The 17,087-nt window shown below is 39.3% G+C and overlaps 1 protein-coding gene across 1 annotated transcript; it reads left to right on the forward strand.

Annotated features, from left to right (window-relative positions):
- The first annotated feature begins 7,251 nt into the window (after nt 1–7,251).
- Nucleotides 7,252–15,437, forward strand: LOC149201791 (uncharacterized). Its single transcript, XM_089401367.1, has 3 exons — nt 7,252–7,359; nt 13,581–14,602; nt 15,059–15,437. The coding sequence occupies exons 1-3, from the start codon at nt 7,252–7,254 to the stop codon at nt 15,435–15,437; spliced, it is 1,509 nt and encodes a 502-aa protein (XP_089257493.1).
- Nucleotides 15,438–17,087: the final 1,650 nt, after the last annotated feature.

Consider the following 17,087-nt stretch of genomic DNA (forward strand, 5'->3'; position numbering starts at 1 on the left):
TAATATTAAAGTGTTCCTTGTTATATTGTTCGACAATAATAATGTTTATAACTTGTTGTGATGCAAAGATCCAATGAATATATATGCATGTTTATACGGTGGTAAAAAGAAAATTAGATCTGTAATGGTGTGTGACAAGTGGTATCAGAGCCCAGGTTACAACTCTGTGGCCTCGGGTTAATTTTAATAGAGACAGTAATGCATAAGTAGCCTCCTAACAAGCAAGTAAGGAGTATATTGAAATATAAAAATTACATATGTTGAATGAGCTAATTTTGTTCAGGTGACAGCAGAATGAGGAGAACAAGTAGCGCTCCTCATGGAAATTTGGATCGACCAGATAACGTTGCTCACCCTCAGGGGAATCCTGAGATATGGGTACAACTGGGAGAGGAAGGCCGCAACACTGATTTGACAATATTGAGGACAGTCCAGGAGCTGAAGGACGAAATGGCCCGTTTGCGTGAGGACAACGCAAGAATAAACATGGAACAAGAGAGGATTCTGAAAAGTTTATCTGATAAACAACATCAACAGCGGTCTCATCCTAGGCCTGAGCAGACACGAGTATCAGATGAACAAAGCTATCACACTGAGCAGGAGGAAGCAGAGGAAAGGGCGGAGGCGCGAGGAGAAAAGTCTGTTAAAGCTTCTGAATATCAAACTCCAAAGAAACCGCGGATAGAACTACAAGGGGAGTTTCGAAAGATTAAACCACCCCATTTCGATGGGGAATCTGAAGAAGCTGCAGAGGCTTGGCTAATCAACATGAACAAGTATTTCCAAGTGTACGAGTATGATCACCATCTTAAGGCACGGCTGGCCATCTTCCAGCTGCAGGCCAAGGCTACATTATGGTGGGAAGAAGTCAAGATGGTGTGGGGGGTGAGTGAGCAAGATGTGACTTGGGAGATTTTTCAAAGATATTTCAAGGAAAAGTACCTGACAGAACGCTTCTATGATGAAAAAGCACGAGAATTCCATGATCTGCGGCTTGGACAGCAGACCATAGATGAGTTCATAACTAAATTTACATCTCTGCTTCGCTATGTACCGTACATTCGGGAGGAAAAGGCTAAGGTGCAGCGGTTTGTTAGCAGCCTACCCCAGGCAATGCGGGAAAGAATCGAATTTGATAATCCGAAAACGATGGACGAAGCAATTCGGAAGGCTAGAATATGTTATCAGCAGAACAAACAAAAAGGTGAAAATTCTGGAAAGCGCTGGGCGGATAAAAAGGGCAACAGAATGACCGTAGGAGTTAAGGGAACTCGCAGCAATTTTCACAAGGGATTCTCGAAAGGGGCCAGCAATAGAAACCCATCAAGAAATCAGATCAGATTTAAGCCACCTACTGGGTCTAAATACAGTGAACAGCCGGATAGAGCTGATAATGACGCCTCAGTTAGGCCATCGGTTCAGTGCTGGGGTTGTGGCGGACCCCATTATATTAAAAATTGCCCTCACCGAAAGGAAAGCGATCAAGTGTCCCAGATTTACGAAGCCTCCACAGTGGGAGATGTGGCTCGGTCCATACCCAGAATAAATGCCGCACTCGAGGATCGACAAGCTGATTACCAACCAACAATGATAGAATTTGAAGGTAAGATCCTTGATCGAACTGTTTCCATTTTAGTAGACCCAGGAGCTACTTTAAGCTACGTAAGTCCCAAAGTTGTGGAAAGCTGTAGTTTACAAACTATTAAGTTTAAGAATCCCTGGTTAGTACAGCTTGCCACCGGGGCCAAAAGACGAGTGTTGGCTAAGGTCAGCAACTGTCCACTAAGGTTAGCCGGTCAGACAGTAATAACATAATTGAATGTACTCCCTCTTGGTTCATATGATGTGCTGATATGAATGGATTGGTTGGAAAAGCGGTGGTCTGTAATAAACTGCAAGACAAAAACAATCTCTTATCGAGATGAACTGGGAAAAGAAAAGGAAATTCAAGGTATCCAAAACCGGTGCAGATTCAGCCAATTACGGCCTCACAGCTATATAAAAGTGTCCGGAAGAAATGTCAAATATATGCAGTACAAGTAGGGTATGCTAGATCTGAAGATAAAATTGCGACTGTGGAGAGTATACCAGTAGTGCGAGATTTTACAGATGTATTTCCAGAAGAAATACCAGGGCTGCCACCCAAAAGAGATTTGGATTTCACCATAGAATTGGTACCCGGTGCAGCCCCAGTATCCCGAGCACCATACCGGATGAGTGTGTCGGAATTAACTGAGTTAAAGATGGAGCTGCAAGAGTTGTTGGACAAGAAGTACATTCGTCCCAGCGTATCCCCTTAGGGAGCCCCTGTGTTGTTTGTTAGGAAAAAGGATGGAACTCTCTGTATGTGCATAGATTATAGACAGCTGAATAAATTGACAGTTAAAAACAAATATCCACTACCCCGCATTGATGAACTGTTTGATCATGTGAAGGGGGCGACAGTCTTTTCAAAGATTGACTTGAGGTCGGGCTATCATCAAATCAGAATTAAGGATGAGGACATAGCCAAAACAGCTTTTTGAACTCGTTATGGGCACTACGAGTTTGTGGTACTGCCATTCGGGTTGACCAATGCACCTGTGACATTTATGTGCTTGATGAACAGTGTATTTCATTAGTACCTAGACAAATTCGTGTTAATCTTTATTGATGATATACGTATATACTCCCGGAATATTAAAGAGCATGAGGAGCATCTCAGAGTAGTGTTGCAGACACTACGGGAGCATCAACTATATGGTAAATTTAGCAAATGTGATTTTTATAAAGAACAGATCCAGTATTTGGGACATATCATTACAAAAGAAGGTATAGCTGTGGACCTCAAAAAGATCAAAACTATAATGGAATGGCCAATACCAAAGGACGTGGCAGATATCAGATCTTTCATGGGGCTGGCTAGATATTACCGGCGATTTGTGGAAGGCTTCTCCAGGGTTGCATATCCTATCACCTCTTTGCAAAAGAAGGGGAAGATATTCAAGTGGACAGCAGATTGTCAACGGAGCTTTGAATAGCTCAAAAACCTGCTCACCACTGCACCTGTGCTGAGTGTTGCAGACCCAGAAAAGGAATATGTTGTTTGCACAGATGCAAGCAAAGAGGGCGTAGGAGGGGTGCTAATGCAGGAAGGGAAGGTGATCGCGTACGAATCCAGAAAATTGAAGGAGCATGAGCAGAAGTATTCTGCCTATGATCTAGAATTAACTGCGATAGTTCATGCGCTGAAAATGTGGCGTCATTATTTGGTGGGAAGAAAATTCTTGCTAATGACCGATCACCATAGTTTAACTAGCTACTTTAGTCAACCAACCTTAAACGCTAGGCAAGCTAGGGGGGTGGACATTTTGGGGAATTTCGATTTTGAAATTAAGCACCTGAAAGGAAAAGAGAACAGGGTAGCTGATGCACTGAGTCGAAAAGTGCATTGCATTTATGAAATTGGTATTAGTGAAGGACAGTCCACCCTTGACAAAGAAATTGAAGAGGCCGTTGCACAAGATCGAATTTACCTACAAAAGAAGCAGCTGGTGCAGAATTTAAATACCCACATAATACAACAAGGGTACGATTTGAATGCAGCCGGAATTCTGTGTTACCAGAAAAGAATTTATGTACCCAATCAGAGCGGTATCAAAGAAAAGATTCTGGATGAATATCATAAAAGCCCTTATGCGGGACATCCGGGCTATCAAAAATTAATCACCTCGCTTCGGAAGGAGTATCATTGGCCAGGCATGAAAAGAGATGTGGTAGAATATCTGGCGCAATGCTTAGAATGTCAACAGGTTAAGGCTGAACATCAACACCCTGCGGGTTTACTACATCCATTACCCATACCAGAATGGAAGTGGGAGACTATTACCATGGACTTTATTACGGGGTTGCCAAAGTCCAAAAAGAACAATGACTCTATAATGGTTGTAGTAGACAAGCTCAGTAAGTCAGCTCACTTCATACCGGTTCAATCTACATATCGTGCGGCTCAAATCGCAAATATTTTCATGCAGAACATATTTAAACTCCATGGGCTGCCAAAAACTATAGTATCCGATCGCGATGTCAAATTCACATCAGCCTTTTGGAAGACCTTGTTTGAAGGTCTGGGGACTCAATTGAATTTCAGCACCGCTTATCATCCGCAAACTGACGGGTAGACTAAGCGGGTGAATCAGGTGGTGGAAGACATGCTGAGGTCATATGTGATGCAACAACCTACCCGATGGGAGGAGTACTTACACCTTGTGGAGTTTGCTTATAACAATGGATATCATGCATCCTTGCGGATGAGTCCATTCGAGGTACTTTACGGCCGAAAATGCCGTACGCCATCCAGTTGGGGTGGACCGGAAGACAAACTCATGCTGGGTCCTGAAATGTTGGAAGAGATGGAAGCCATGGTCAAGAGAGTCCGGGCTAATTTAAAAATAGCTCAGGACAGACAAAAAAAATTTGCAGATCGGAAAAGAACCTTTAAAGAATATCAGGTGGGTGAACATGTATATGTCAGAATCCGAGCAAGGAGAAGTACTCTCCAATGGAATGCTTGTGCCAAATTGGCACCTCGCTTTTGTGGGCCCTTCCAGATTTTAGCACGAGTGGGGCCGGTAGCTTATCAGCTAGCCCTACCCAGCCATATCCAGGTCCATAATGTTTTCCATGTATCCGTTTTAAAGAAATATGTTTATGACCCTAGACACATAATAAGTTGGAAGGACATTCAGGTAAGAAGATGCTGTAAGATAAACATAAATCAAAATGGAATGTTAGAAAACAGCTAATCTGAATATTATGTGTTTCAGGTGGAACCGGAAGGAGAGTTCTTGGTCGAGCCAGTGAACATACTAGATCAGAGAAGAGTCGAGCTGCGGAAAAAGGTCATCAACCAGGTTAAAGTGCAATGGCAGCACTTTGGGCCAGATGAGGCCACCTGGGAGGATGGGCAGAGTATGAAAGAAGCTTATCCCGGATTGTTTCTGGGTGAACAGTAACATCGGGACGATGTTGAACTTCAGGAGGGGGAGATGTAATGCTCCTAGTGAAGCGATAATGTTAAGTAAGACAGTAAATTTAACTGTGAACTAAAACTCTGTTTGGTAAATTATAATAACTCTGTTGTTATTGCTATTAATTATTATGATAATTAATTGTGCTACCACTGTTTAATTAAGTATGTGATTAATTGTTGTTAGTAGCTGTTGAGGTAGTTGAAACAAGAGAAAAACCTAATTACCTTCATGGGACGGTTGAGACCCCAGGAGGAAAAGGGGAATGCCAAGTCTGGTAAAGATCAGATGGCAGAGGTGTGGTTGTGGGCTATGTCTGGTAATGACCAGATAGCCTGTGTCTGGAAGTGAGAGGCTTCCTGAATCCGCTACGTCTGGTTAGGACCAGATAGCGTGACTCTGGCATAACCAGAGGGTTTGCAGACAGTGAAGATCTGCAGAAGTGCTTGGGGGTGGAAGAATCGAGGAGGATCTTCCTACGGTCGGGAGGTTGACAAGTGCTACGAAAAGGTTTGCTACTGTTCAGGTACAACTTGCTAAGCATTTAAGAATTCATTTAAACCTGTGGAATTCTTCTAAGGTCTTTGATACGCAAGTAAAGGTAATGGGAAAAGATTTAAACATTCTTTTTAAAATCTAGCCTTTGTGCAACTGGAAGAGTTGGGACTGGGTTTTTCAATCAAAGATCAATAGCGAAAAACTTGTCGAATCAAAATCTCTGTAGCATAAGCGATAGAAAGAATATAAAACAGGAAAAGATTACTGTGTAAGCCATCCTCTGTAACCCAGATGAAATAGAACAAAATAATTCAACATTGTGCATGAGTGTTGGGTTTATATTTCGAACCGAGAACAACAGTAAACACCCGGAATTACCCAGACCTTTTACCAAGAAAAAAAAAAAAAACGCAGGCCATTCAAATCGTTTGCGGAACAGAGCATGTATTTCGAAGTAATAATCCATTATCAAATATATAGCTTCAACATTTAAATATATAAGCATGCAGAAAGAAAAACAATCTGACGGAAATACCCCTGTCTCCGAGGAACGGAGGAAGGGCCGTGACCACCATGCATGCATAACACATATTAACAGATGCCCCGGCTCTGAAGGGAATCGCCGAAGCTGTGCTTAGATATAGATAGCAAGCAGGGGCTTTTATTGCCAGAACCGTTGACACAAAAAGATTTAACCATAGAAGCGAATATACACTGGAAAAACGAACAGAGATAAGTGTTCAAAACTTATATTCACAGTAAAAGCTATAGAGAAGGCAAGCATGCCCAGTATACATCGAATAACAGTACTAGAGCCAAATAAAGGTTTCCGTGTAAACCAGTAATAATTCTTTAACCAAAATTAAAACCGAAAACAGTATCATATAAACAAAACATTATTCAACCTGAAGCATTCGTCCGCCTTCAAGACCAACAGTCCATTGTAAGGAAACAAGTTATACAATACAAGTTGGGCATACAGCGCCTCTTAACGGAGGTTTCCGCCTGAATGCTGGCGGGGAAACCAGACAATTTATAAACAACAAAATATGAAGAGAAAACGTAAAATTTCCCCATGGGAGGAAACCCCTGTATATGGCGGAGGGATTCCAAGCATGAGCAGGCCCCGACATCCTGTTCAAACGGACAGCGGCTCAGCCGTTACCACAGAAAAGCCATACGAGCCTACGATTAAATACATAAAATTCTTACCCGGACATGGGATGGCAGAGAAGCGGAGAAGGTTTTCCAACGCCGCTGGTTTAACAACCGAACCTTCCTCCTGAGAATATCAACATAACCAGAAACTGAGAGATCTTTTTAAAAAAAAAACGCCGAAGAAAGATGTATACAAAACTAGAAGAATCGTAACCATAACCGGAGCTGTGAAGCTCAAAAACCTGTGAAGAACATGAGCATGGAAAACGAGAAGAGCGGTAAACCTGAATAAAAGAAAATTCGGTACCTGATCCGGTGATGGAAGGCAGAGGCATCCTGCTGTGCACCAGACCGCTTGGAGGTAAGGGATTCTGAGTAAGGCGGAGCGCCATGAAGCCGTGAGTGACAGGAGGTCGCTCAACAATGAAAAGGAAACAAACTAAAGGAGTAACTACACAGTAAAAACCTTTAAAGCACCCACCGCCTCATGGCTCAACAACAACCCTTGATTTGGGCGGGCTTGTCTCCATCGTTCGATCACCAGTAGTTGAACCGGGAAACAGCTGTGAAATGGTAAGTTCGAGAAATGTCAGACGGTATGGCTCCTGGAGCACCGAGCACGCGGAGGGCGCATGGCAATCCGATGGACGGTCGTTCATCGTGCCAAATGGACGATGCAAAGCAGGCCAGCTGGGTGAGCGTCAGAGCCGGACAGGACTCGTGGCTTCAGCTAACCTCGGTGAAATAAACCAGCACGTATATATAGAAATTGCCATAAAAACATTTATGATTGAAGTACCGCTCATAACATTTATGTACATACCTTTGAATGTCAACCGCTTGATTAACTCGAGACATAACATGAGTCAACCATTGTATAATCGTTAATGAATCATGGGCATGGATAGATGTTGGATAGTGAATCATTTATCGACTTTTGTATGAGCGGGTAGGAGTATAAATTAAACATAAGAACGTTTTAATATTAAAGTGTTCCTTGTTATATTGTTCGACAATAATAATGTTTATAACTTGTTGTGATGCAAAGATCCAATGAATATATATGTATGTTTATACGGCGGTAAAAAAAAAAAATTAGATCTGTAATGGTGTGTGACATTCTGCTTATATATTTAAAGGAATTACTGGTAAATTGTCTTGTGAATTGACGCATAGTGCCTATAGTTCCTCTTGTGGGTCTCTCCTTCGCTTGGATCCTGATTGTGTTATCTTAAAATTGCAATAGATAAAATATATATAAAATAAAGTAGAAAGGAGTAGTATATAAAGATAATAATAAAATAATAATAATAATAATAATAATAAAATAAATATATAAAGAAAAGTAAGTGAACAGAAAGAAATATAATAAGATAGAAGGAAAGAAGAAGATACAGAATAAGAGTGTAAATAAGAGGACTTTTATGGGGCAAATATGTATAATAAAGAGCATAATAGAAGAATAAAGAATATAACAAAGTAATGTAAAAAATGGGATAGAAGAGAGATGAAGAAAAGAAATAGATAGCAAAAACAGACTAGCAATAAGAATAAATAAATAATTATAAGTGAGAATGGTGAAAGGAAGTCAAAATAGTAGAATATAAGGTAAAATAAAATAATAGAAAAGCAATGAGTGAAAGATAAAAAGTAATAAGGAGAAATATAAAAAATAGATGAAGTAGTAAAAAAAAGTGCAAATATAGAATGAGCAATAACAAATAATAAAATATTAAGAAGAAACAAAGGAGAGAACACATAAAAGGTAAATAAAAGTGAAAATATAAAAATAGAGTAAGAAGAAAACAGGAAATTAAAGACGCAATATAGAATAATATAAGAATAAAAAGAAAAGTGGTTGTAATAATAGTAAAACAAACAAAATAAAAAAAAACGAAGATGATAAAACAGAAGTTAATAAAGAGAAATGTAGTAGTATATGGAATGTTCAAAAGTAAAAATGAACAAAATAATGATATCAAGATAATATAGAAAGAAAGAAAAAAAGTTATATATCTATATATATATATAAAATAATGACAAATAAACAAAATATAATATAAATAGAGTAGGATTATGACCAGTAATAAATGGAGAATAAGAGATAAAAGATAGAAAGTGGAAAGAGAAAATAATGATAAAAGAATAAAAAATATAAAAAAAATAATAAATTAAAGAAGACATGATATAAAAATAGTATGAATAAAATAAAAATAATGAGAGAATGAAAAAAAAAAAAAAAAAAAGTATAGAAGACGGTAAGAAAAAAGAAAGATAAAGTAAAAAGATATATAAAAAGATAAATAGATAAAAGAAGAAGTAAAAACAATAGAAAGAGTATAAGCACAGTAGCAATAGATAATTACATGAGTAAAAAAATAAAACAATGAGTATATAAGAATATGCAATGAAAAATGATAAATATAAGTAAGACACAATGATAATAAAATATAAATATAATAAAAAATGCATATAGTAAATAAAGGAGAGTAAAAAAATTAATAGAAAGTATGAGAGCAAATAATATAAATATGAAAGAGTATAATTAAGATAATGAAATAATAATAAGTGTTAATAAAAAATATATTAAAGAGAAGGCAATAGTATGAGAGACATAAAAGAAAAAGAATAAGAATATGCATTTAATTATTTAATATGGAAAAAGTTTATAAGTAAAATCTATCATTATTTTAATTTCAATTATAGAGATGACATATATCAAGAAAATTGGCACGCAATGGCCAATGGCAAGATAACAAAAAAAAATTGAAAATATATGCCGTCAAAAAATCTCATATAAGACATCGTCATCTCCGTCTCTCTCTTCTAGAAAATAAATGTGTAAATCCCTTTTTACCTTGTAGGAGATAACATTATATATAAAACCGTATAAAACAGCGAGAGGGTTTGAAGAGCGATTCCATATAAATAAGTTTAAAGGTTATAATTTTTAGCGTGTTTTCACCAAAGTCAAAGCATATAATGATTCAGCGGATGCTCCAAAGGAGAATTCGACAGGTTACATGATCTTCTCAACGCATACTTCATGCATATTAAGTTACGGACACATCACTTATAACCTAGTATAGTAATTTCTGTTGAAAGGTGGTAGGTTAATTGAATCACCATATTAATTAATATGGATGTATAATAAGGTTTACGATAATTATACGAATACCCACGACAAAGTTTTCTTTCCGATTAATTATCTAGCCGTCACACTATTGTGAACCATGCAAGCAATATAATAATAACTCATCGTAAACCATGTAAACTATGATAAATATATATTTTATATAAAACTGAAATAATTTGAACTCATAATGCCTAAGGATTTCCGTAATTGCTCATTCAAAGGATAGAGTATGCAGAGATTTCAGAAATCGAAAACACAGTCTCGATTTGAGAAGTATTCTGAAATAGTATGTAATAGAGTGTGAGAAATTTCGCAGAATTGTGAGAAATATAGTAGTGAGTAATAAAATTCAAGCGTGGAGACGACAACAAGAGCTAAATACTTGGAATTTCACTGAATCATCAATGTCTCTACATTAACCTTCAACGAGAGGGCTTTCATAGTAACGTTGGAGATCAAGATAGCCGAATTATGAAACTAATGCCACATAGATCAATTAGAACTATAGAATTCAGTGAAACAAAAGTAAAACAAATAAGTAAAGATTAGAGAAGTACTAAAATAAGAAAACTGACCCAAAAAAAAACAAACCAATTTGATTTGGACTCTTCTAATGTGAAAGTTAATAAAATTATGTAGAATTAAAAAAAAAAAAAAATTGCATAAGGGGAGATATTTGTTATTATATTATATTCCATGGAGAGGAAGGAGAGAACAAAGGATGGTATTATGCCTCTAAATTCTTTGATCAAGCATTCAAGGAATCTTAAATTTGCAAGACACAGTTATCTACATGGGCGGCACATAAATTAAAGCAAGAGTGGTACTTTGAGTTGGATAATTGTAGCGATTTTGATTCAATGCGTGGTAGTTGGAGAGATGAACATAGTGCTCTTGTTATTTCTGGGGAGAGTGGGTTATTATCTCCTGTCAACACTCATAGAATTGAGATTTTACAAAATAGTATTTTTGAGAAAGAATTTCAGAATATACATTCTGATGCTGAAGAACCTCTCAGCCCTTCTGTAGAAATAGTTAGAGAAGACATTAATGATTCCTCAGTATTTGAAAGCAACACTTTGGCAAATAAAGAAACACTTGGATTTGCAGCACCGATATGTTGAAGCTTTTTACCATGAATCTCAGAACATAGAGAGAGGTTTTCTTAAAAGAATACTTCCAATTAAACTAAGTGGCGAATTAATTGATGAATATGTAGAATTTAATATTATGGAGAGAATAATTGAATTCACAGGTAAAAGTTGAATTTAGATCCTTCAAAGGATTCCCATATCTTGAATAAAGGATACAGATTGAGACTTGATAGATAATTTGTTTAAAATATAAAATGATGTCGACATAGCCGTACAATTAGTTCCAAATAGTAGATTATGTCCATTATCCTCTATTATGATAAAGTCTGAAAGAATTAACTTAATAAATGATCGGCAAATAGAAATATACGGACAAGGGAGGCAAAGGTGCTTCTATAGCAAAGTGAGTCACAAACAACCATGAAAATACATGTTGAATGTTATATTAGTAATATTGACACTAGAGGTAGAACAGGAAGATACGGAAATCATATGTCAAAATTACCCCAACGTGTGTAAATTTTGAAGAACCTTAAAACCATGTTTTATATATATTTTCTCTACTTTAAATTAGAGACTCAGAACCATTTTGAAATGATCATATATAAACGTTAATTTTTCTGATATAATATCTATTTAATTCCGCTAGTACATGGATACCAAGTCGGAATATGTTATTTATAGTTATCAAAGTAAAGTTTAAATATTTGAGTAATTTTGCTTCTGATGGGAATTAAGATATTATAATTTGGTTTTATTTATGCGTATCAATATGGTTGATGAGATAATTAATAATATGAGCATAAGAATGGACGAGCACGCCCGAGCTACTGCCGCGTGACTGACCTAGGCGATCACTGCGCAGGAGTTTGAGCTTCGGCCTCCCTTCATGGCCCCTCTGGAAGCTCCACCGGAGGGGATCGATCCTCAGCAGGCCTTCTCGACATTGATTAAATCATTGCCCCCACAGCGCCCCCGACCAACAGTTTCAAAATTCATCAAAAAGCTAGATGTTCTTCAAGAAGTCAGCCTGCCTCCAGTTCTTCCACGCATGGCTGCTTTGTCCCTGGCAGAAAGAGGACTTATAGGTCAATTCACAGGCCTCTGGCCTTCTCCAAAAACTGTTCAAAGATGGGTTGAAAGGAACTGGTCCGACAAAATACAAGGGAAAATCTCCATCAGATTCTGCGGGAAAGGGTACTTCACCTTCCACTTTGAAACCAAAGAAGATAAGGATCTAATTTTCAGAAATGGGCCCTATTTCATGGACTCAAGGGGCATGTACCTCAACAAATGGACCCCAGACTTCGATCCATAGCTGGATGTTCCCAGTGCAGTACCGGTCTGGGTTCTTCTCCCTCACCTCCCTCTCCATTGTTTGGGAGATGAATCGGTCCGCGCCATCGGGAATGCAGTCGGTAAATATATTGATCACAGTGAACCAAAGGAAAATATGCAAACCTGTGTGTGGATCTATGTTGAAGTGGACCTTGGCAAAGGCCTCCCGGAAGCCATCAAGCTCAAAGTGGACGACTGGAGCCATATACAGCAACTAGATTACGAGCAGATCCCCTTTAAGTGTAAGGTATGTCACGAATATGGACACTTTGCCAATAGATGCACTAAGCTTATTGATGTAGAAAATGGACCACAAGAAGAACAATGAGAAATGGTTAAAAAAAAAAAAAAGAGTTTCTTCAGCAAAAGCTCCCCTTGGTGCAGGCCCTTCAGCCTCCCTTGCAGCTCATCCCACCCCTTCCTCCCCTGCTCCCTCCAAGCCACCTCCCCTCTCCCATCCTCAGACCCTCCCCTCTTCCAACCCCTTCTCAGTTCTCTCCCCCCTGATCCCTAAGAGTCCCCTCTCCCTGAAAGCCAACACCAGGACACTACCAAATCCTCATTGGCTCTTATTATCTCCTCTCAGCCTCTTCTTGAACCTCCCCTCAACAGAATTAGTAGGAGCTCCTCCAAAGATCATAGGGGCTTTAGTGAATCCTTCAAGAAACCTGGCCCGGGCAGGAAATCTGCCAAGCAGCATCAAGATGAGAACGCACAAAAAGACATAGCAATGGGAACACAGACACCCATAGAAACTTACATTCAAGGGCAGCAAGACAAAGGAGCAATCAACAAGGACCAAGGGGGGCGAGTACCTCCCCATACTCTGCATATCCAATGATGAAAATACTATCTGGGAACATTAGGGGACTTGGGCACCCCTCTAAGGTAGTATCCCTAAGGGATCTTATTGTTTTTTAGAAGCCAGGAATCATTCTGTTACAAGAAACAAAACAAAGCCACAAGGAAATGAGTAAAGTTATTGAGCAGCAGAGACAGTATAAAGGCAACATTAGTGAGGCAAGAGGAGCCTCAGGAGGAGTAGCAACAATTTGGAATCAAGGTATATGGAATTGTATTTCGGAAACAGTAAATCAACACTGGATCAAAACAATTTTGGAAAATAAAGCAGATCAACAAACCATTATCATCTACAACATCTATGTGCCGAATCACTGTAGAGATAAGGAGAGTTGTTGGCATGATCTAAAAGATAGTCTGGATGTAGAAGAAAACACTAACATTATTTTTGGAGGTGACTTCAATCTAATCCTCCACGCCAATGAGAAAAGGGGAGGCAGCTTTACACCTGATCCATACAGAATACAGTTGGAAAATATCATGCAGGAGCATGATCTTTTGGACATCCCTCCAAAAAACTGTAGATACACATGGAATAACTGCAGGATGGGTGCAGGTAACATCATGGAGCGGTTGGACAAAATTCTCATTAATGTTTCGCTTCTCTCTGCTTTCTTCGTTGGATATGCCAGCATTCTAACGTGCTCTGCCTCCGACCACTTCCCAATAACTCTAACGCTGGAAAATCACAGGCCCCTTGGGCCCATCCCATTCAGATATAGTTCCCTCTGGAATGATATACCAGCAGTTGCAGGAATTGTTTACAGTTCTTGGATCCAACACGTGGAGGGATCTCCCAGTTTCATTTGGGAAACAAAATTACGAAAAACAAAACAAGCCATAAAAGAATGGGCTAAAACCAGATACCAAGAACCAGAGAAGGTGAAAAAAGAAATCAAGAATAATCTGGAGAGTATACAAAGAGCAATAGAGGAAAATGGCCTTTCCCAAGAGAACAAACAGCAGGAAAATGACCTCTACTTACAGCTATACCGAGTTAACAGAGAAGAGGAATCAAAATGGAGGCTCAAATCGAGGCAACTATGGTTGCAAGGGGGAGACAAGAACTCAACCTTTTTTCACAAACAAACGACAGCCAGAAAGATAAGGAATAATGTAAGCTCCATCCTAGATGCTGAAGGTGATAGGAAAAGCACTCAGGAGGACATTCAAAGAGCTACTACAGATCACTATCAAGACCTGCTAACTGAAACAAAGGAGGAAGAGGATTACACAGATCTATTGCAGCACCTTCCAACAGGGATAAGCAGGGAAATGAACGATAGCTTAAACAAGGAGATCGATGAGGAGGAAATTAGGAGATCGATCTGGACTCTTCAACCTAATAAAGCCCCAGGACCGGATGGCTTTCCCATTTGCTTTTATCGAGCATTCTGGGGAATTATAAAAAAGGACTTGACAAAAATGCTCAATTGGATCCAACGAAAGGGAAAAATAGGAGGATATACCAATGCCACTCATCTAGCTCTCATCCCCAAAGAAAACAGGCCATCTTCCTTTACTCATTTCAGGCCCATATCACTTTGTAACTCCTATAAAATCCTGACAAAAATCATCGCTACTCGCCTAAAGCCTCTGCTTCCTTCTCTCATTTCTGAAAATCAAGGGGGATTCTTGGCCAACAGACAAATAACTGACTCCATTTTGCTTGTGCAAGAAGCCATCCATTCGAGTCAAACCAGAAATGAGAAAGGGTTTATTCTCAAGCTTGATCTGGCCAATGCATTTGACAGAGTAAGACACTCCTTCCTCTTGGCTACTTTGAAGAAGTTGGGATTTGATGATCGCTTTGTCAACCTCATTCGAACCTGCATTTTGAGGCCATGGATCTCCCCTCTAGTAAATGGCAGACCAGGAGAAGCATTCCAATCCTCTAGAGGCCTCCGACAAGGTTGCCCTCTTTCTCCTTATCTCTTTATTTTAATGGTTGAATCCTTTGGTAGGGCGTTGTATTTCAATCATAGGGTTGGCTTAATCACAGGAATAAAATTTAGGGACGGGATCGAGAACATAAACCATTCACAATTTGCCGATGACACCCTGCTGATTGGAGGGGCCTCCACTACAATAGCCAAGCGCTTCAAGTCTCTCCTTGACAAATACATGAGTTACTCTGGCGAAGTGGTAAATCAGCTGAAAAGCTGTATATATGGTTGGAACACAGCAGTACAGGTGCTACACAATATTGCCAACATTTTTGGAGTCACTTGTAAGTATGATTGGACCCACTTTTCTTACTTGGGCATGCCTGTAAGTGCTGGACCTTTGAGGGCAGAAGTCTGGGACACTGTAGTTGACAAGATGAAAAGAAAAGTGCAGTAGTGGGGATCCATTTGGCTCAACTCAGCTGGTCGCCTCATTCTTCTCAAGTCAGGTATTTCTTCTCTCCCCCTATATCATTTTTCTCTTCTTCAAGCTCCGGCCTCCTTCCACTACAAAATGGAAATCATCCTCTGCCAATTCCTATGGCAAGGGGGGAAATCCGATAAAAATAAATTCAACTTGATTAATTGGAAGCAGGTTATCCAATCCCAAGACTGAAGAGGCCTTGGAATTAGATCTCCTAAATTTCTCAATTTAGCCTCTGGAGGCAAAAATGTTTGGAGACTCATTACTGGACTCCCAACTTAGTGGAAAAAGGTACTGGAAATTAAATATCTAAATTTTCCTAGACAACAGCTTCTTGATCGAGATATACCCAATAGAGACTCCTCCAAAATTTGGCAATTATGCAAGAGAGCAATTCCCTTAATCGCTCAAAATACTTCAAAAATCCCCAAGGGAGGTGCAAGCATCAACATTGGAGCTGATAGAATCATGGGTCAGCAGCCAATAAATAGACATGGGGTAGTCAACCCTATCCTTTCCTTTCTTGAAAGAACAGATATACATTTCTGGGAACAGATCTCCCAATGGGATCCACACACTCTTCTTTGGTCAGGTTGGTCCTTCCCAGCCATTCTGACTGACCTTAATGCAATTCTTTCTGTCCTCCAATCCCATCTGCACAGTATAGCTCCAGTTAAAAAGAACGATCTTGATGGGTTTCGTTGGGACCCATCTGGATCCCTTTACACCATCCAAGCTGCTCACCACTATATTTGCAGCATCATCTACCCCATGCCAAGCTGGAACCATTGGCAGGTGGTTTGGAAATCTGAGGCAATTCCAAAAATCAATTTTTTTCTTTGGACCCTTCTCAAAGGGAAAATCCTCACGGGTGAAAATTTGCAAAAGAGGGGAATCAATGGTCCCTCTCGCTGTCCTAACTGCTTAGCTGCTGAAGAATCAATGCATCATCTCTTTATTGAATGCACTTTTGCCATCGATTGTTGGACGAACTTATCTCATAACAATCAAATCCCATGGAACACCCAAAACACCATAGGAGAAATACTTTACAATTGGAAAAAAAACTACCCCTGGTAGCACAGGAAGAATAACACAGTGAAGAGAGTCTGGGATATTCTTCCCTACAATATGCTATGGAACATTTGGCTGGCACGAAATCGGAAGGTTTTTAAGGACAAGGATTCGACTGTTAGAAGTCTTTGCAACAAGGCAAGGAGTCTTGCCCTCGAAACCATCTCAGTTAAGAGTCAGAGAAGTATAAACGTCAGTGATCTCAGCACAGAAGAACGAAGCTTTATTGGATACCTGTTAGAAAAAAACAATAGCAATCAGATGGGCAGCGCTGCTAGTAACAGAAACCACAATGTTCTCCCTAACTGGAAGATCAGGCTAAAAGAAGAAGAATTCACAGTCTGGATTAAAAATAGCAATAGGCATTATCTTTGCTTCGATGGGGCCTCAAAGTCGAATCTCGAGGTAGCAGGGGCGGGAGGAGTTATATTTAATGCTAATGGGGATAACATCTTGTCTTATGAGTGGGGTCTTGGCCAGACTTCCAATAACATAGCAGAAGCCTTGGCCCTTTACTAAGGTCTTATACATCATAGGAAGCTTGGTATA

This window comes from Pinus tabuliformis, chromosome 2_1 (assembly GCF_031772625.1).
Source record: "Pinus tabuliformis cultivar Carrire ecotype Pingquan chromosome 2_1, CPIR1, whole genome shotgun sequence".
Classification (NCBI taxonomy): Eukaryota; Viridiplantae; Streptophyta; class Pinopsida; order Pinales; family Pinaceae; genus Pinus; species Pinus tabuliformis.

Coding starts and splice junctions, on each gene's coding strand:
- LOC149201791 (XM_089401367.1), top strand. CDS start 7,252: ATGTCAGACGGTATGGCTCCTGGAGCACCGAGCACGCGGAGGGCGCAT. Junction 7,360..13,580: donor ATGCAAAGCAGGCCAGCTGG/GTGAGCGTCAGA, acceptor AATATCATGCAG/GAGCATGATCTTTTGGACAT. Junction 14,603..15,058: donor CTCATCCCCAAAGAAAACAG/GCCATCTTCCTT, acceptor ATCCTTTGGTAG/GGCGTTGTATTTCAATCATA.